This window comes from Crotalus tigris, unplaced genomic scaffold, assembly GCF_016545835.1.
Source record: "Crotalus tigris isolate CLP2741 ecotype Arizona unplaced genomic scaffold, ASM1654583v1 scf7180000024506.7606697, whole genome shotgun sequence".
Taxonomy (NCBI): Eukaryota; Metazoa; Chordata; class Lepidosauria; order Squamata; family Viperidae; genus Crotalus; species Crotalus tigris.
This window is the reverse complement of record NW_024100678.1, coordinates 3908097-3930091: the sequence shown is the minus strand read 5'-3', so window position 1 is coordinate 3930091 and position 21995 is coordinate 3908097. Positions and strand designations below refer to the sequence as shown.

At 39.0% G+C, this 21995-nt stretch overlaps 1 protein-coding gene across 29 annotated transcripts in view; it reads left to right on the top strand.

Moving 5' to 3' along the window:
• DTNA (dystrobrevin alpha) overlaps nucleotides 1–21995 on the top strand; it is a 237063-nt gene that overhangs the window by 83653 nt on the left and 131415 nt on the right. For all 29 annotated transcript variants that reach the window (XR_005555531.1, XM_039333476.1, XM_039333478.1 and 26 more), the window contains 2 exons: nucleotides 501–568; nucleotides 4189–4269. Coding sequence is in view for 28 of the 29 variants with exons in the window: in XM_039333474.1 (XP_039189408.1) it covers nucleotides 501–568; nucleotides 4189–4269 (149 nt within the window). In the remaining variant the exon portion in view is untranslated. The remainder of the gene's footprint in view (nucleotides 1–500; nucleotides 569–4188; nucleotides 4270–21995) is intronic.

Genomic DNA, 21995 nt, shown 5'->3' with positions numbered 1-21995 from the left:
GTATAACTGAAAAAACTGCTGGTAGATAAATGTTTGTTGTTAAATGCAGGAAGGGAATCAGACTGAAATTTATAATCTGAAGTTTAAAATCCATTATGGGAACGTATGGATTATTTCTCCATAAGACACTCTAAACTAAAGTGAACTGAAATTAAACTGAAGCTGACCTATATGTTCTTCCTTTTTTTTCGCAAAGGTGAACACATTTCAGTATAATTATTTTGTAAAAGTTTCAAAGGGCTTTAAGCATTATGATTGGTTGCACAGTCGGCCAGATATTTAGACTGGATTTGGCCCATTTCCAGACTATATTGATATCCATAATAACACTTTTACTTGGTGCCATATATATTTATTTTGTACTCTTTTAATAATTTTAATGGTTTTTATGTTTTATGCCTAGAGTCCTTTGTTGAGATGGGAGGCTTTAGAAATCAAATAAATAAATGAATGTAGAGTTTGCAAATGGTCCTGAAGATATGTTTATTTGTTTTTATTAGAATGATTGAAGATTGTGGGAAAAGAGGCGCTACCATGGCAGAAAGGAGGCAGCTGTTTGCAGAAATGCGTAAGTGCTATAGCATTTTATATTTTGTTTTGTTGTTTTTCCAACAGATGTAAGATTTCTTGGGAAAGGCCAACAAGATAGAATATACCCGTGGAAAATATTACATGGATTTTTGCCCTGGGCTATAGGCAGTGTGTTCTACAAAACAAGACTTTTCAACACAAAGCAGGAGCAAGAAATTACATTTAATTGACAAAATGCTACTTTTTTATTATTTCAATGCAGACATAGAGCTAAATATCTCTAGTATTCTCTCTTTGGGAGAAAAGGAATGTGAAAGTCAAAGCCATTGTTTCTCACCAATAACCATACTGAAACTCAAATATATTTTCTCACTGTAATTCAATTTTCTTCACTGGATGCTGACCATATTTGCTGGGACTGAATTTTCCCCAGTGCTTAGAAAACAAAGGCAAAGTCTGTTCTAATTCTATATAATCTCAGGTGTGTCTTGTTCTATGTAATCTATGTAGTTTGTTTTGGATTGTTCAATCCCAAGCAATGCGTTGACGTTTTTCTGGGTTTCTTAAAATCATACTTTTGGTTTCTTAATTTTAAATATGTTTAAAAGTTTGCCAGAATACAAATGTTTGACATTTTAATTTGTGGGTAGAATTGAAACAGTATGACGTTGACATTAATATTAGAAGCGTGCAATGCTTCAGGCTGAAAAGCAACAAAAGATTTTTGAACTATAAGGAGTCATACATGTAGCAGCTGTCTGCAGTTCTTAACCTGAATATGTCTTTTCCCAAAATCGTGTGGTGCCAGTGAGGGACATCTATGCAATAGCAGGAAGAGATATGCAGACAAATGCCACACACTCCGAAGGACCTCTTTTCCTTCAAATTCAGTGTGCTGTGCACTCTAATTAAGATACTTTAACTTACAGTTGAACTGAATCTTTCACAATGCACCTGGTCAACAAACTAAAGTCATCTAAACAACTAAAGCAAGGGTCTTCCAACTTGACCCTTTTATGATTTGTAGACTTCAACTCCCAGAATTCCTCAGCCAGGCATGCTAACTGAGGAATTCTGGCAGTTGAAGTCCACAAGTCATAAAAGGGCCAAGTTTGAAGATCCCTGATCTAAAGCCATCTAAAGCATACCTATATATAAATAAAGATCCAAAGCTATATCAGTGTTTTGTAGATGCATTTCAACTGCATCTTGACTTATTAATGTGATGGATTGGTCCTTCAAATAGATCTTGTAGATCTGTATTACTAATATTTATTCTCATTGTTAATGACCCAGTTAATACTTGAGGAATTATTATTATGGAAGTTCCTCAAAAGACTCAATTCTTTAAAAAAAATGTATTTCTTTGACAGGGAACGAAACAGAGCTGTGTTAAAACAAAATTTTTAAAAAATCCCAGAAATATTTAAAAAAGAAAAAAGCAAACTTAGTAATATTCAATAGTTAACATATGACAATAAAAAAAGAAAAAAACTGGGGATCACTTGAATGGTTTCTTATGTGTTTGACAACATGACCAGTGATTAAAGTAAATTTTCAGGATGAAACACTGAATGGTTCAGGACAATCTTTGCCAGCAACAAATGGCACTGAAACAGTTTGTTGGTAAAAGGAACTTGTCTAGAGTATTTGGTGGGTGAAAAGGAAAAAATAAATAAAAGTTTTGTTAGTAGCAATGGAAAGTTGGAGATCTCCGTCTTAAACCAACCCTTTCTTAACATCTTTTAAATAAAACCTTCTTGCTAGTGGGCTAACCAATGAGATGCTTCCATTTTGCTAATTAAATTTCATTATTTTATCATAACCAAAGCATATTTCATTATATTCTGAAAACAATAAACAGTATCTTTGAATCATAAGGCTGAAGTTGTTTGATTTTACCTTGGAGAATTATCTTAGCCTAGTTGTAATAAAAAAAACAGATTTGTGTTTTCGGAGTAGAGCACTATTTTTTTTCTTTTTCCTGCCTTTTTCTCACAGATCCCCAGATTAGGATAACCTTTGCTCCAACATTACAAATAGACTGGATGTATTAGAACATAGTAAGTGCTCAGGCAAAGGAGTCCTCTTGCAATCTGTGTTCTCCAATGAATGTTATAAACAAATTTATCCAAGGACCGTAAGTAGGTCATATCTGGTTTAAAGATAACATATCAGCTTCAGTCAAGCAAAGATACTGACTCACAGTTGATGCTAACAGTTGTATCTGACTGCTTTTCTAGCTTGGTTACATAAATCGGAAAAGGGTAATTCACTATTAACAGCAGAAGCCTTTTTTATGCAAGTCTGGTGCATCCCAAATTATTTACCAAATTCTTTGGGAGAGTAAACCACAAAATTATGTTAGTATGATTTCCTGCAAATACTAGGAAGAGAATTAAAGGAACAGGCATGTTAATTCTCCATGTCCATTACTGATAAAATTTAATTTTCCAAGTAACAAAAAAGTCTTTAAACCCAGCCTGGCACTTCAGTAACGGTGTCAGATCCCTGCCTTAGCTCATGGCTGCTAAAAAATAACAACTTTTGCCCTTGGTTGCAGAAAGATTTTCTTTCCCTGTCATAATCAATAGATTAAACTTCCACTGAAATAATTGTGCGAGTTTATTACTCAGCTTACCATGCTTTGTCCGCCTTCAGAAGGACCTCTGGCAATAAATAAATAAATAAAACCCTGTAGGAAATGTCCATGAAGTCATCAAGAGTCCAGTTCAAAAGAGCTTTTTATATAAACCAAACTGTTAATTTTAAGAACTTTTCTTCTATTGGCTTTTGGTATTTGCTTTACATTGTTTGCTTGTAGTTTGATCATATTGGGAGTCAGGCAACATATTTATTTAATGCACAGATATAGTATAGGTGGTACCTTGCTCAATAGTAGTAACTGTGAGAGGGACCTCGGAGTCCTAGTGGACAATCACTTAAATATGAGCCAGCAGTGTGCTGCAGCTGCCAAAAAAGCCAACACAGTGCTAGGCTGCATTAACAGAGGGATAGAATCAAGATCACATGAAGTGTTAATATCATTTTACAATGCCTTGGTAAGGCCACACTTGGAATACTGCAGCCAGTTTTGATCGCAACGATGTACAGAGAAGAGCAACAAAGATGATTAGGGGACTGGAGGCTAAAACATATAAGGAACAGTTGCTGGAATTGGGTATGTCTAGTTTAATGAAGAGAAGACCGAGGGGGGACATGATAGCAGTGTTCCAATATCTCGTGGGCTGCCACATAGAAGAGGGAGTCAAACTATTCTCCAAAGCACCTGAAGGCAGGATATGAAGCAACGGCATGACACATCCACTCTGTGGGCTAGCAGTTTGATACCCCTGGTATAGGGTTTCCTGCCTGAGCAGGGGGTTGGACTAGATGACCTCCAAGATCCCTTCCAAGTTTTTTATTATTATCATCATCATCATCATCATCATTATTATTAAACTATATTGGCTTTCAATGTAATAAATTGAAAGTTTGAACTTCCCCTTTGGTAAAATCTTTTACCTAAAATTAACTTATTCTGTGTAGGTAATAAAAAGCCCCAAAATATCCTAGAGAAAGCTTATTTGAGTACTGTTGGGTGAGGTTTAGGTACAGAACACATATATCTTAGCACATATATTTCTCTACCATTAGGGGCTCAAGATCTGGATCGTATCCGTTTGTCCACTTACCGAACAGCATGTAAGCTTAGATTTGTGCAGAAAAAATGCAACTGTAAGTATATCACTGATTAATTTGTATTACCTTCATTAGTCTTACTACTGTAAAATTGTGCATGTTCTACGTCTGTTAGAAATTAATGTTAATAAACTTTCAGAAAATGCAAATAACATCACCTGACTCTTCAGAAGAGCAAGGTAATCCACAACTCTTTATATCTGCATCAAAACTTCTAAACTTACATGCAGATATAAAGAGGATAGAGCTTATAAACTACTGAGGTAAAATTCTAAGTAAACTATAGCAAACAGCTTTCCTCTCACAATTTTGCTGTTTAATACTATTGTGTTTATTTATTTTTTTGGGTATTATCTTTTGCACCTTGGTGTAACTTAACTTTTAAATGCCTGCAGTAACAACATAATAATTTTTGCTTTTAAAAATTTCACTGTTAGAATGGTAAATAAATTAGCATGTTTTTACTTACAAAGAATTAATTATATAGGCTATCCCTGGGAATGTGACATGCTTTTCAAATGATCAGCACTATACAATTATTTGGCAATATCTATTAGCATTTTCCATGCTACAGGAATCAAACACTGTAGCATTCAACATCATTTAAAAGATGTCTATGGGAGTTTATATAGGAAGGATTCTTTCTTTGGCTCTGTTTCCAAGGTGGATCATGAGTACTTCTTCAGACAGTACAGTTCTTTGCAATGCAGACCTCATCTCTCATTATTTACTATTATTTGTAGAAACTTGAATGCAATGATTATTTTTTTTGCCTGAGTCACTAATTAAGAGAAACGCAGCTTTCATAGTTTAGGGGGTATTTAAAAACAGAAGAAATGAAGCCTTTTCTGTTCACAAGAACTAATACATGTAGCATCTGCTCAGTGTCTCTCCTGCTATTCATCTCTCCATTTGTGTTGGTGGAATGTCATACTGTACATTGGTTTATACCAAGCATGGGCAATCTGTGTTGCATGCAATCCTTGGTTGCAAAAATAATATGGCCTTTAGGACAGCAATAAATTCCATTTGCATTTCCTATTGAATGGCTGGTTGTTGATTTTCTATAAATTTGGAAACCAGAGTATAATATAAGGAAGAATCATATTGTTTAAAATTGATGGGATGACAAAAATAGAATTAAATTTGTATGTGGCCCTTGAAGAACCCACACCTTTAAAGATCTACTTTCTTAATTAAATAAACAGTAAAAGAGTAAGTAATGCTAATGCTATGATATTCCTATGTGCTAACCCTTCTCCTTTGTTCTAAATGTCTACCTAAGGACGTTTCTTTCAGTGGCAATATTAAAGTTGCTTTAATACATCCCTATCCTCCTCCAACTTTGCTTTTAATTTCCTTCTTGATCTTTACCATTCCTTTCCTTCTTCTCTTCTACTGTACTAATCTTGCCTAATCCTTCTATGCATAACTTGGTTCAGACAGAGTCTTGTAAAGATGGAAGCATAAGTATTACCTACATCATGGTGTAAGAGTACATACCTGAATGAACAGTTCCAAGGAAATTAATAGTAGATATGTCATTAATAATGAAAATTTCATTCCTTATGTTCAGTTTTCTGTAGCCTTGACTTACAAAAAAGTTTTGACTTTCAATTTGCATGATATCCTTGACTGTAGCCTTCGCTTTACCACTCTCAACCACTTAAAAACCTTTTACTTACCAGCATGACTCATTCTCAGCTTTCACTGCTGCTCTTCTCTCCTTAATCATGGGCATTGTGCTATCTCATTTTTTCATTCTCATAGATGTATCTTCTTCAAAACTCATAGTTTTCATGAAGTTATTAGACCAACTCCTTAATAAATCAAACGTCAATATTTTTGAAGAGCACTTATCTTTAGGCTTTTAACTTTACCTTTTTCTCCCATCATTCCTCTCCCCTTTCTCTATTACTTTCTCCACTTTATATTCTGAACTGGCTCATCTTTAGACTATGAAATGTTCTAAAAGAAACAATATATAAGTTACAGATCTATAGCCATGAACAAATCACCCAATTGACAACAACAAAGATTTTTATATAAATTTAAACAGGATCTATGAGTATAGGTAGTCCTCGATTTACAATAGTTCATTTAGTGACCGTTCAAAGTCACAATGTCATTGATAAAAGTGACATGACCATTTTTTTACACTTACAACTGTTGCAGCATCTCCATGGTCATGTGATCAAAATTCAGGAGCTTGGCAACTGACTTATATTTATGACGGGGTCATGTAATCACTTTTTACGACCTTCTGATAAACAAAGTCAATAGGGAAGCCAGATTCACTTAACAACTGTGTTATTAACTTAAAAACTGCAGTGATTTGCTTAACAACTGTGGCAAGAAAGGTTGTAAAATGGGGCAAAACTAACTTAACAAATGTTTCACTTAGCAACAGAAATTTTGAGCTCAATTGTGGTCATAAGTCAAGGACTACCTATAAAGTCTTGATAAATTAAGGATATTTTCTGCAAAATTAAAAATGGACTGTGCGTATTTTATAGAAATAGAGTACATGATGAAAATTATGAGGGGTCCCAAGCTAAAAGTACAGATAATACCAACATGAATTTTGGGTCTGATTTCAGAATAGTGGGCCACTGTGATAATTAATTCACAGTATGTCTTTAAAAATTGGAATTCCAAAACTACTGTTCAGTTTTCCTTAGTCTAAAATGCTTTATATGCTCATAGTGAAGGTTTTTTGCTTTTATTTTTAATCATTTATTCTTAAAATCATTTAGTAAGCCAAAATCTGCCATTTTTTTACACTGGTCTATAACTACTGAGTCAGAGTGTAGCCACATACCATAATTAAAATTATAAAAGAAAGCATTATTATACAGCTGGAGAGCTACAGTATCACTAGACTTGCTGAATTTTACTCAATATGCTATGTGATTATTCTATAGTGACAACTATAGAAAGAGCAAAGATAGCTGATTTGTTGAGATGAGAACAAACAGTTGATGGTCAGAAGCTTTAAATATAAAGTCAGGCTGATTATTCTTTCATTAAAGCAGCCAAATTGAGAGTTCATATCCTTGATGCTGTTTAATTTGGAATTTTGGAGTTAACTATGTTCGTTTACTCTTCATTTTTCTAGAACAATATCATGACATTTATGGAAAATAGAATAGTGCTGTGCTGACAATGAAGAAAACCTGTTCACTTCCATGCCAGTCTTACTTTTAGTTCTTTTTTTCTTTCCTCATTATATTTGTGGTCAGTCACATTGACAGGCATGGGAATCAAATTCCACACCTTAAAGTTGCCAAGACTAAAAAATACATTGATCTAATGTTTTGTTTGATTCCTGAAAAACATTTTTGGCTTGAATTTGCCATTCATTTTCAGAACCTCTAAGAGCAAACTAGATTGCACATACAAACCCATCTATGTGCATTCCTACTCAATCTAGTTCCTGCGATGCTCCTGTGGATTGTAAATACAAAAATGCCAGCATGCATATGATGCTTGAAATTCCTTTTAATTTCACTGTTAATACTGTATTTATTGATAAGATATTTTTATGTTAATTTAAGTGGTTCATGTTTCTGGCTATTATCATTCATCCTGAATATTTGAAAATGCAGTATTTAATTTTGCTGAAGTGTTAATGTAGCCTTAAGACCGGGTTTTGGTATTATTCAGTGCATAAAATAGAAGCAGAGAAAACATATCTGATTTAAAGGAATTTATCTCCAGGCTTAAAAGATGTGGTACTATTTAAATTTTAAAAGCTCTGGTAACTCAGACCTAACCATGTTTACTTTAACACTTAACTGATTTTAAAAAGTCCTGAGTACACGTTAAAATGAAGAAAGAAATATTATAGCTATTCTTCATATCCTTCTTTTTAAAAGCATTGGTAGTTGGATTTAAAGAAGACGCAAGAATACCTCTGATATCCCAGTTGTAGAATGGTGCATTGGCTGTAAAATCTCTAACCACTGCTATCATAACAAGTCCTCTATATCCGTAGAAATACAGCTGATTCTTTGGTCTCATTGAAACAAGTAGGGGTTTTAGTTAAACTGGTTTCCCTTTCGGAGCAGATTTCCCTCCTCTTTACCTTACAGACACACAGCCAGGAATATCTGCTGTACAGCTGTATTTCTTTGCCTGAATATCCATTTTTTGCTTTCTTGTATGATTCAAAAATTTCTATCACTACTTGTGAAAGTTCACCTTTTGGTTGCATCACTGTTTGAATCACCTTATCTTAGTGATGGCAAACCTTTTAGAGACTGAGTGCCCAAACTGCAACCCAAAACCCACTTATGTATCGTTGGGTGCCAGGTGGGCGTGGCCCATTGGGTGGTTGTGGCCAAGTGGGTGGGTGTGGCTGCGGTGGTAATGGCAGACTGGGTGGGACTAAAAAGTTCAATCAATTCCAACTTTGCGAGATCTTTTTTTCCCCCGCGAGAAGTAGAAATTGATTACTTCATTGAACCTCTTTTTTTTGCACACGGCGGTGGAGGCCGAAAGCAAAAACGTTTTATAAAACCCAGATGAAGGCCTCTGACTGGGGCAACTATGCACATGCCCACAAAAAGGGTTCTGTGTCACACCAGTCGCATTCGTGCCATATCTTTGCGACTATGGGACATGAACATCACCAAAGAGGCACAGGTTCGCAACCATGGACTTGGAGAACAAAATGGATATTGTCAATAAATTTGGAGTGCTTGAGTATGGATAGAAAGGCAATGTTTCCTTGTAAAATACATGGGAAAATCCCATTGGAGCAAAATTCCACTTAGGGTTAGGTCACCATGAACTCATACACCAAAAAGGACATCACCAACAAATTCGGAGTGCTTGGCTATGGCTAGGAGCGCACTTATTTTTTTAGGCTGCCCTATCAATGTTTCCTGGTAAAATACATGGGAAAATCCCATTGTAGCAAAATTCCACTTAGGGTTACGTCATCATGAGCTCATACAGCAAAATGCACATCGCCAACAAACTCGGAGTGCTTGGGTATGGTTGGGGGGCATTTACATTTCTAGGCTGCCCTATCTATGTTTCCTGGTAAAATACATAGGAAAATCCCATTGGAGGAAAATTCCACTTAGGGTTAGGGTTACGTCACCATGAACTCATAGAGCAAAATGGACATCGCCAACAAACTTGGAGTGCTTGGGTATTGTTCGGAGGGCATTTACTTTTCTAGGCTGCCCTATCTATATTTCCTACTATAACGTATGGGAAAATCCCATTGGAGCAAAATTCAACGTAGGGTTAGGTTAAGTCACCATGAACTCACAGAGCAAAATGGACATCGCCAAGAAACCCGGAGTGCTTGGGTATGGTTAGGAGAGAACTTAATTTTCTAGGCTGCCCTATCTATGTTTCTTGCTAAAATACATGGAGAAATCCCATTGGAGTAAAATTCCACTTAGGGTTAGGTTACCATGAACCTATAAAGCAAAATGGACATTGACAACAAACCCGGAGTGCTTGGGTATGGTTAGGTCGGCACTTAATTTTCTAGGCTGCCCTATGTATGTTTCCTGGTAAAACACATGGGAAAATCCCATTGGAGGAAAATTCCACTTAGGGTTAGGGTAAAGTCACCATGAACTCATAGAGCAAAATGGACATCGCCAACAAACTCGGAGTGCTTGGGTATGGTTAGGAGGGAACTTAATTTTCTAGGCTGCCCTATCTAACTTTACTGGTAAAATACATGGGAAAATCCCATTGGAGGAATATTCCACTTAGGGTTAGGTCACCATGAACTCATAGAGCAAAAAGGACATTGCCAACAAACTCAGAGTGCTTTGGTATGGTTGGGAGGGAACTTAATTTTCTAGGCTGCCCTGTATAAGTTTCCTGGTAAAATACATGGGAAAATCCCATTGGAGGAAAATTCCACTTGGGGTTAGGGTTAGGTCACCATGAACTCATAGAGCAAAATGGACATCGCCAACAAACTCGGAGTGCTTGGATATTGTTAGGTGGGCACTTAATTTTCTAGGCTGCCCTATGTATTTTTCCTGGTAAAATACATGGGAAAATCCCATTGGAGGAAAATTCCACTTAGGGTTAGGGTTAGGTCATCATGAACTAGTAGAGCAAAATGGACGTCGCCAACAAACTCGGGGTGCTTGGGTATGGTTAGGAGAGCATTTACATTTCTAGGCTGCCCTATCTATGTTTCCTGGTAAAATACATGGGAAAATCCCATTGGAGCAAAATTCCACTTAGGGTTAGCTTACCATGAACCTATAGAGCACAATGGACATTGCCAACAAACTAGGAGTACTTGGGTATGGTTAGGAGAGCATTTACATTTCTAGGCTGCCCTATCTATGTTTCCTGGTAAAATACATGGGAAAATCCCATTGGAGGAAAATTCCACTTAGGGTTAGCTTACCATGAACCTATAGAGCACAATGGACATTGCCAACAGATTAGAAGTACTTGGGTATGGTTAGGAGGGCATTTAAATTTCTAGGCTGCCCTATCTATGTTGATTGATAAAACACATGGGAAAATCCCATTGGAGGAAAATTACACTTAGGGTTATGTCACCATGAACTCATAGAGCAAAATGGACATTGCCAACAAACTCGGAGTGCTTGGGTATGGTTAGGAGGGCACTTACTTTTCTAGGCTGCCCTATCTATATATCCTGCTAAAATACATGGGAAAATCCCATTGGTGCAAAATTCCACTTAGGGTTAGTGTTAGGTCACCATGAACTCATAGAGCAAAATGGACATGGCCAACAAACTCGGAGTGCTTCGGTATTGTTAGGAGGGCATTTACTTTTCTAGGCTGCTCTATCTATGTTTCCTCCTAAAATACATGGGAAAATCCCATTGCAGGAAAATTCCACTTAGGGTTACTGTTGGGTCATCATGAACTCATACAGCAAAATGGACATCGCCAACAAACTCGGAGTGCTGGGGTATTGTTAGGGGGGCATTTACTTTTCTAGGCTGCCCTATCTATGTTTCCTGCAAAAATACATGGGAATATCCCATTGGAGAAATATTCCACTTAGGGTTAGGGTTAGGTTACCATGAATGTATAGAGCTAAATGGACATCGCCAAGAAACTCGGAGTGCTTGGGTATAGTTAGGAGGGCATTTACATTTCTAGGCTACCCTATCTATGTTTCCTGGTAAAATACATGGGAAAATCCCATTGGAGGAAAATTCCACTTAGAGTTTAGGGTTAGGTCACCATGAACTCATAGAGCAAAAAGGACAGTGCCAACAAACCCGGAGTGCTTGGGTATGGTTAGGAAGGAACTTAATTTTCTAGGCTGCCCTATCTAAGTTTACTGGTAAAATACATGGGAAAATCCCATTGGAGAAATATTCCACTTAGGCTTACGTCATCATGAGCTCATACAGCAAAATGCACATCGCCAACAAACTCGGAGTGCTTGGGTATGGTTGGCGGGCATTTACATTTCTAGGCTGCCCTATCTATGTTTCCTGGTAAAATACATGGGAAAATCCCATTCAAGGAAAATTCCACTTAGGGTTAGGGTTAGGTCACCATGAACTCAAAGAGCAAAAAGGACATTGCCAACAACCTCGGAGTGCTTGGGTATGGTTAGGAGTGAACTTAAATTTCTAGGCTGCCCTATCTAAGTTTACTGGTAAAATACATGGGAAAATCCCATTGGAGGAAAATTCCTCTTAGGGTTAGGGTTAGGTTACCATGAATGTATAGAGCTAAATGGACATCGCCAAGAAACTCGGAGTGCTTGGGTATGGTTGGGAGGGCATTTACATTTCTAGGCTACCCTATCTATGTTTCCTGGTAAAATACATGGGAAAATCCCATTGGAGGAAAATTCCACTTAGAGTTTAGGGTTAGGTCACCATGAACTCATAGAGCAAAAAGGACAGTGCCAACAAACCCGGAGTGCTTGGGTATGGTTAGGAAGGAACTTAATTTTCTAGGTTGCCCTATCTAAGTTTACTGGTAAAATACATGGGAAAATCCCATTGGAGAAATATTCCACTTAGGGTTACGTCATCATGAGCTCATACAGCAAAATGCACATCGCCAACAAACTCGGAGTGCTTGGGTATGGTTGGGGGGCATTTACATTTCTAGGCTGCCCTATCTATGTTTCCTGGTAAAATACATGGGAAAATCCCATTCGAGGAAAATTCCACTTAGGGTTAGGGTTAGGTCACCATGAACTCAAAGAGCAAAAAGGACATTGCCAACAACCTCGGAGTGCTTGGGTATGGTTAGGAGTGAACTTAAATTTCTAGGCTGCCCTATCTAAGTTTACTGGTAAAATACATGGGAAAATCCCATTGGAGAAATATTCCACTTAGCGTTAGGGTTAGGTCATCATGAGCTCATACAGCAAAATGCACATCACCAACAAACTCGGAGTGCTTGGGTATGGTTAGGAGGGCAATGACTTTTTTAGGTTGCCCTATCTAAGTTTATTGGAAAAAATACATGGGAATGTCCCATTGGAGGAAAATTCCACTTAGGGTTAGGGTTAGGTCACCATGAACTCATAGAGCAAAATGGACATTGCCAACAAACTCGGAGTGCTTGGGTATGGTTGGGAGGGCATTTACTTTTCTAGGCTGCCCTATCTATTTTTCCTGGTAAAATACACGGGAAAATCCTTTGGAGGAAAATTCCACTTGGGGTTAGCGTTAGGTTACCAGGAAAGTATAGAGCTAAATGGACATTGCCAATAAACTCGGAGTGCTTGGGTATGGTTAGGAGGGTATTTACATTTCTAGGCTGCACTATCTATGCTTCCTGCTAAAATACATACGAAAATCCCATTAGAGTAAAATTCCACTTAGGGTTAGGGTTAGGTCATAATGAACACATAGAGCAAAATGGAAATTGCCACCAAACTCGGAGTGCCTGGGTATGTTTAAGAGGGAACTTATTTTTCTAGGCTTCCCTATTTATGTTTCCTGCTAAAATACATGGGAAAATCCCATTGGAGGAAAATTCCACTTAGGATTATGGTTAGGTTACCATGAATGTATAGAGCTAAATGGACGTCGCCAACAAACCCGTAGTGTTTGGGTATGGTTAGCAGGGCATTTACATTTCTAGGCTACCCTATGCATGTTTGCTGGTAAAATACATGGGAAAATCCCATTGGAGGAAAATTCCACTTAGGGTTAGGGTTAAGTCACCATCAACTCATAGAGCAAAATGGATATCGCCAACAAACTCAGAGTGCTTGTGTATGGTTAGGAGGGCATTTACATTTCTAGGCTGCCCTATCTATGTTTCCTGGTAAAATACATGGGAAAATCCCATTGGAGGAAAATTCCACTTGGGGTTAGGGTTAGGTTACCATGAACCTATAAAGCAAAATGGACATTGACAACAAACCCGGAGTGCTTGGGTATGGTTAGGTCGGCACTTAATTTTCTAGGCTGCCCTATGTATGTTTCCTGGTAAAACACATGGGAAAATCCCATTGGAGGAAAATTCCACTTAGGGTTAGGGTAAAGTCACCATGAACTCATAGAGCAAAATGGACATCGCCAACAAACTCGGAGTGCTTGGGTATGGTTAGGAGGGAACTTAATTTTCTAGGCTGCCCTATCTAACTTTACTGGTAAAATACATGGGAAAATCCCATTGGAGGAATATTCCACTTAGGGTTAGGTCACCATGAACTCATAGAGCAAAAAGGACATTGCCAACAAACTCAGAGTGCTTTGGTATGGTTGGGAGGGAACTTAATTTTCTAGGCTGCCCTGTATAAGTTTACTGGTAAAATACATGGGAAAATCCCATTGGAGGAAAATTCCACTTAGGGTTAGGGTTAAGTCACCATGAACTCATAGAGCAAAATTGACATCGCCAACAAACTCGGAGTCCTTGTGTATGGTTAGGAGGGCATTTACATTTCTAGGCTGCCCTATCTATGTTTCCTGGTAAAATACATGGGAAAATCCCATTGGAGGAAAATTCCACTTGGGGTTAGGGTTAGGTCACCATGAACTCATAGAGCAAAATGGACATCGCCAACAAACTCGGAGTGCTTGGGTATGGTTAGGAGGGCATTTACATTTCTAGGCTGCTCTATCTATGTTTCCTGCAAACTACATGGAAAAATCCCATTGGAGGAAAATTCTACTTAGGGTTAGGGTTAGGTTACCATGAATGTATAGAGCTAAATGGACATCGCCAACAAACCCGTAGTGCTTGGGTATGGTTAGGAAGGCATTTACATTTCTAGGCTACCCTATCCATGTTTCCTGGGAAAATACATGGGAAAATCCCATTGGAGGAAAATTCCACTTAGGGTTAGGGTTAGGTCACCATGAACTCAAAGAGCAAAATGGACATCGCCAACAAACTCGGAGTGCTTGGGTATGTCTAAGAGGGAACTTATTTTTCTAGGCTTCCTTATTTATGTTTCCTGCTAAAATACATGGGAAAATCCCATTGGAGGAAAATTCCACTTAGGGTTATGGTTAGGTTACCATGAATGTATTGAGCTAAATGGACATCGCCAACAAACCCGTAGTGTTTGGGTATGGTTAGGAGGGCATTTACATTTCTAGGCTACCCTATCTATGTTTCCTGGTAAAATACATGGGAAAATCACATTGTAGGAAAATTCCACTTAGGGTTAGGGTTAGGTCACCATGAACTCCTACATCAAAGTGCACATCACCAACAAATTCGGAGTGCTTGGGTATGGTTAGGAGGGCACTTACTTTTCTAGGCTGCCCTATCTATATATCCTGCTAAAATACATGGGAAAATCCCATTGGTGCAAAATTCCACTTAGGCTTAGTGTTAGGTCACCATGAACTCATAGAGCAAAATGGACATGGCCAACAAACTCGGAGTGCTTGGGTATTGTTAGGAGGGCATTTACTTTTCTAGGCTGCTCTATCTATGTTTCCTCCTAAAATACATGGGAAAATCCCATTGCAGGAAAATTCCACTTAGGGTTACTGTTAGGTCATCATGAACTCATACAGCAAAATGGACATCGCCAACAAACTCGGAGTGCTGGGGTATTGTTAGGGGGGCATTTACTTTTCTAGGCTGCCCTATCTATGTTTCCTGCAAAAATACATGGGAATATCCCATTGGAGAAATATTCCACTTAGGGTTAGGGTTAGGTTACCATGAATGTATAGAGCTAAATGGACATCGCCAAGAAACTCGGAGTGCTTGGGTATAGTTAGGAGGGCATTTACATTTCTAGGCTACCCTATCTATGTTTCCTGGTAAAATACATGGGAAAATCCCATTGGAGGAAAATTCCTCTTAGGGTTAGGGTTAGGTTACCATGAATGTATAGAGCTAAATGGACATCGCCAAGAAACTCGGAGTGCTTGGGTATGGTTGGGAGGGCATTTACATTTCTAGGCTACCCTATCTATGTTTCCTGGTAAAATACATGGGAAAATCCCATTGGAGGAAAATTCCACTTAGAGTTTAGGGTTAGGTCACCATGAACTCATAGAGCAAAAAGGACAGTGCCAACAAACCCGGAGTGCTTGGGTATGGTTAGGAAGGAACTTAATTTTCTAGGCTGCCCTATCTAAGTTTACTGGTAAAATACATGGGAAAATCCCATTGGAGAAATATTCCACTTAGGGTTACGTCATCATGAGCTCATACAGCAAAATGCACATTGCCAACAAACTCGGAGTGCTTGGGTATGGTTGGGGGGCATTTACATTTCTAGGCTGCCCTATCTATGTTTCCTGGTAAAATACATGGGAAAATCCCATTCGAGGAAAATTCCACTTAGGGTTAGGGTTAGGTCACCATGAACTCAAAGAGCAAAAAGGACATTGCCAACAACCTCGGAGTGCTTGGGTATGGTTAGGAGTGAAATTAAATTTCTAGGCTGCCCTATCTAAGTTTACTGGTAAAATACATGGGAAAATCCCATTGGAGAAATATTCCACTTAGCGTTAGGGTTAGGTCATCATGAGCTCATACAGCAAAATGCACATCACCAACAAACTCGGAGTGCTTGGGTATGGTTAGGAGGGCAATGACTTTTTTAGGTTGCCCTATCTAAGTTTATTGGAAAAAATACATGGGAATGTCCCATTGGAGGAAAATTCCACTTAGGGTTAGGGTTAGGTCACCATGAACTCATAGAGCAAAATGGACATTGCCAACAAACTCGGAGTGCTTGGGTATGGTTGGGAGGGCATTTACTTTTCTAGGCTGCCCTATCTATTTTTCCTGGTAAAATACACGGGAAAATCCTTTGGAGGAAAATTCCACTTGGGGTTAGCGTTAGGTTACCAGGAAAGTATAGAGCTAAATGGACATTGCCAATAAACTCGGAGTGCTTGGGTATGGTTAGGAGGGTATTTACATTTCTAGGCTGCACTATCTATGCTTCCTGCTAAAATACATACGAAAATCCCATTAGAGTAAAATTCCACTTAGGGTTAGGGTTAGGTCATAATGAACACATAGAGCAAAATGGAAATTGCCACCAAACTCGGAGTGCCTGGGTATGTTTAAGAGGGAACTTATTTTTCTAGGCTTCCCTATTTATGTTTCCTGCTAAAATACATGGGAAAATCCCATTGGAGGAAAATTCCACTTAGGATTATGGTTAGGTTACCATGAATGTATAGAGCTAAATGGACGTCGCCAACAAACCCGTAGTGTTTGGGTATGGTTAGCAGGGCATTTACATTTCTAGGCTACCCTATGCATGTTTGCTGGTAAAATACATGGGAAAATCCCATTGGAGGAAAATTCCACTTAGGGTTAGGGTTAAGTCACCATCAACTCATAGAGCAAAATGGATATCGCCAACAAACTCAGAGTGCTTGTGTATGGTTAGGAGGGCATTTACATTTCTAGGCTGCCCTATCTATGTTTCCTGGTAAAATACATGGGAAAATCCCATTGGAGGAAAATTCCACTTGGGGTTAGGGTTAGGTTACCATGAACCTATAAAGCAAAATGGACATTGACAACAAACCCGGAGTGCTTGGGTATGGTTAGGTCGGCACTTAATTTTCTAGGCTGCCCTATGTATGTTTCCTGGTAAAACACATGGGAAAATCCCATTGGAGGAAAATTCCACTTAGGGTTAGGGTAAAGTCACCATGAACTCATAGAGCAAAATGGACATCGCCAACAAACTCGGAGTGCTTGGGTATGGTTAGGAGGGAACTTAATTTTCTAGGCTGCCCTATCTAACTTTACTGGTAAAATACATGGGAAAATCCCATTGGAGGAAATTCCACTTAGTTAGGGTTAGGTCACCATGAACTCATAGAGCAAAATGGACATCGCCAACAAACTCGGAGTCCTTGGTATGGTTAGGAGGGCATTTACATTTTCTAGGCTGCCCTATCTATGTTTCCTGGTAAAATACATGGGAAAATCCCATTGGAGGAAAATTCCACTTGGGGTTAGGGTTAGGTCACCATGAACTCATAGAGCAAAATGGACATCGCCAACAAACTCGGAGTGCTTGGGTATGGTTAGGAGGGCATTTACATTTCTAGGCTGCTCTATCTATGTTTCCTGCAAACTACATGGGAAAATCCCATTGGAGGAAAATTCTACTTAGGGTTAGGGTTAGGTTACCATGAATGTATAGAGCTAAATGGACATCGCCAACAAACCCGTAGTGCTTGGGTATGGTTAGGAGGGCATTTACATTTCTAGGCTACCCTATCCATGTTTCCTGGGAAAATACATGGGAAAATCCCATTGGAGGAAAATTCCACTTAGGGTTAGGGTTAGGTCACCATGTACTCAAAGAGCAAAATGGACATCGCCAACAAACTCGGAGTGCTTGGGTATGTCTAAGAGGGAACTTATTTTTCTAGGCTTCCTTATTTATGTTTCCTGCTAAAATACATGGGAAAATCCCATTGGAGGAAAATTCCACTTAGGGTTATGGTTAGGTTACCATGAATGTATTGAGCTAAATGAACATCGCCAACAAACCCGTAGTGTTTGGGTATGGTTAGGAGGGCATTTACATTTCTAGGCTACCCTATCTATGTTTCCTGGTAAAATACATGGGAAAATCACATTGTAGGAAAATTCCACTTAGGGTTAGGGTTAGGTCACCATGAACTCCTACAGCAAAATGCACATCACCAACAAATTCGGAGTGCTTGGGTATGGTTAGGAGGGCATTTATATTTCTAGGCTGCCCTATCTATGTTTCCTGGTAAAATACATGGGAAAATCCCATTGGAGGAAAATTCCACTTGGGGTTAGGGTTAGGTTACCATGAACCTATAAAGCAAAATGGACATTGCCAACAAACCCGGAGTGCTTGGGTATCGTTAGGTCGGCACTTAATTTTCTAGGCTGCCCTATGTATGTTTCCTGGTAAAACACATGGGAAAATCCCATTGGAGGAAAATTCCACTTAGGGTTAGGGTAAAGTCACCATGAACTCATAGAGCAAAATGGACATCGCCAACAAACTCGGAGTGCTTGGGTATGGTTAGGAGGGAACTTAATTTTCTAGGGTGCCCTATCTAACTTTACTGGTAAAATACATGGGAAAATCCCATTGGAGAAATATTCCACTTAGTGTTAGGTCACCATGAACTCATAGAGCAAAAAGGACATTGCCAACAAACTCGGAGTGCTTTGGTATGGTTGGGAGGGAACTTAATTTTCTAGGCTGCCCTGTATAAGTTTACTGGTAAAATACATGGGAAAATCCCATTGGAGGAAAATTCCACTTAGGGTTAGGGTTAAGTCACCATGAACTCATAGAGCAAAATTGACATCGCCAACAAACTCGGAGTCCTTGTGTATGGTTAGGAGGGCATTTACATTTCTAGGCTGCCCTATCTATGTTTCCTGGTAAAATACATGGGAAAATCCCATTGGAGGAAAATTCCACTTGGGGTTAGGTTAGGTCACCATGAACTCATAGAGCAAAATGGACATCACCAACAAACTCGGAGTGCTTGGGTATGGTTAGGAGGGCATTTAAATTTCTAGGCTGCTCTATCTATGTTTCCTGCAAACTACATGGGAAAATCCCATTGGAGGAAAATTCTACTTAGGGTTAGCGTTAGGTCATAATGAACTCATAGAGCAAAATGGACATTGCCACCAAACTCAGAGTGCTTGCGTATGTTTAAGAGGGAACTTATTTTTCTAGGCTTCCCTATTTATGTTTCCTGCTAAAATACATACGAAAATGCCATTGGCGGAAAATTCCACTTAGGGTTAGGGTTAGCTTACCATGAATGTATAGAGCTAAATGGACATTGCCAACAAACTCAGAGTGCTTGGGTATGGTTAGGAGGGCATTTACATTTCAAGGCTGCGCTATGTTTCCTGCAAAATACAGGAGAAAATCCCTTTGGAGGAAAATTCCACTTAGGGTTATGGTTAGGTTACCATGAATATATAGAGCTAAATGGACATCGCCAACAAACCCGTAGTGCTTGGGTATCGTTAGGAGGGCATTTACATTTCTAGGCTACCCTATCCATGTTTCCTGGGAAAATACATGGGAAAATCCCATTGGAGGAAAATTCCACTTAGGGTTAGGGTTAGGTCACCATGAACTCAAAGAGAAAAATGGACATCGCCAACAAACTCGGAGTGCTTGGGTATGTCTAAGAGGGAACTTATTTTTCTAGGCTTCCTTATTTATGTTTCCTGCTAAAATACATGGGAAAATCCCATTGGAGGAAAATTCCACTTAGGGTTATCGTTAGGTTACCATGAATGTATTGAGCTAAATGGACATCGCCAACAAACCCGTAGTGTTTGGATATGGTTAGGAGGGCGTTTACATTTCTAGGCTGCCCTATCTATGTTTCCTGGTAAAATACATGGGAAAATCCCATTGGAGGAAAATTCCACTTGGGGTTAGGGTTAGGTTACCATGAACCTATAAAGCAAAATGGACATTGCCAACAAACCCGGAGTGCTTGGGTATGGTTAGGTCGGCACTTAATTTTCTAGGCTGCCCTATGTATGTTTCCTGGTAAAACACATGGGAAAATCCCATTGGAGGAAAATTCCATTTAGGGTTAGGGTAAAGTCACCATGAACTCATAGAGCAAAATGGACATTGCCAACAAACTCGGAGTGCTTGGGTATGGTTAGGAGGGAACTTAATTTTCTAGACTGCCCTATCTAACTTTACTGGTAAAATACATGGGAAAATCCCATTGGAGAAATATTCCACTTAGGGTTAGGTCACCATGAACTCATAGAGCAAACAGGACATTGCCAACAAACTCGGAGTGCTTTGGTATGGTTTGGAGGGAACTTAATTTTCTAGGCTGCCCTGTATAAGTTTACTGGTAAAATAAATGGGAAAATGCCATTGGAGGAAAATTCCACTTAGGGTTAGGGTTAAGTCACCATGAACTCATAGAGCAAAATGGACATCGCCAACAAACTCGGAGTCCTTGTGTATGGTTAGGAGGGCATTTACATTTCTAGGCTGCCCTATCTATGTTTCCTGGTAAAATACATGGGAAAATCCCACTGGAGGAAAATTCCAGTTAGGGTTAGGGTTAGGTCACCATGAACTCATAGAGCAAAATGGACATGGCCAACAAACTCGGAGTACTTAGGTATTGTTAGGAAGGCATTTACTTTTCTAGGCTGCACTATCTATGCTTCCTGCTAAAATACATATGAAAATCCCATTGGAGTAAAATTCCACTTAGAGTTAGGGTTAGGTCATAATGAACTCATAGAGCAAAATGGACATTGCCACCAAACTCAGAGTGCTTGGTTATGTTCAAGATGGAACTTATTTTTCTAGCCTTCCCTATTTATTTTTCCTGCTAAAATACATGGGAAATCCCTTTGGAGGAAAAGTGCACTTAGTGTTAGGGTTAGGTTAGGATGAATGTATAGAGCTAAATGGACATCGCCAACAAACCCGTAGTGTTTGGGTATGGTTAGGAGGGCATTTACATTTCTAGGCTACCCTATCTATGTTGACTGGTAAAATACATCGGAAAATCCCATTGGGAGAAAATTCCTCTTAGGGTTAGAGTTAGGTCACCATGAAGTCATAGACCAAAAAGGACATTGCCAACAAACTCGGAATGCTTGGGTATGGTAAGGAGGGAACTTAATTTTCTAGGCTGCCCTATCTAAGTTTACTAGTAAAATACATGGTAAAATCCCATTTGAGAAATATTCCACTTAGGATTAGGGTTAGGTCATCATGAACTCATACAGCAAAATGGACATCGCCAGCAAAGTCGGAGTGCTTGGGTATCGTTAGGAGGGCATTTACATTTCTAGGCTGCCCTGTCTATGTTGTCTATGTAGAAATGTAAATGCCCTTCTAACCATACCCAAGCATTCCGGGTTTGTTGGCAATGTCCATTTTGCTTTATAGGTTCATGGTAACCTAACCATAACCCTAAGTGGAATTTTCCTCCAATGGGATTTTCCCATGTATTTTAGCAGGAAACATAGATAGGGCAGCCTTGAAAAGTAAATGCCCTCCTAACAATACCCAAGCACTCTGAGTTTGTTGGCGATGTCCATTTTGGTCTATGAGTTTATGGTGACGTAACCCTAACCCTCAGTTTAATTTTCCTCCAATGGGATTTTCCCATGTATTAGCAGGAAACATAGATAAGGCATCCTAGAAATGTAAATGCCCTCCTAACGATACCCAAGCACTCCGAGTTTGTTGGCGATGTCCATTTTCCTCTATGAGTTTATGGTGACCTAACCCTAACCCTAAGTGGAATTTTCCTCCAATGGGATTTTCCCATGTATTTTTACCAGTCAACATAGACAGGGCAGCC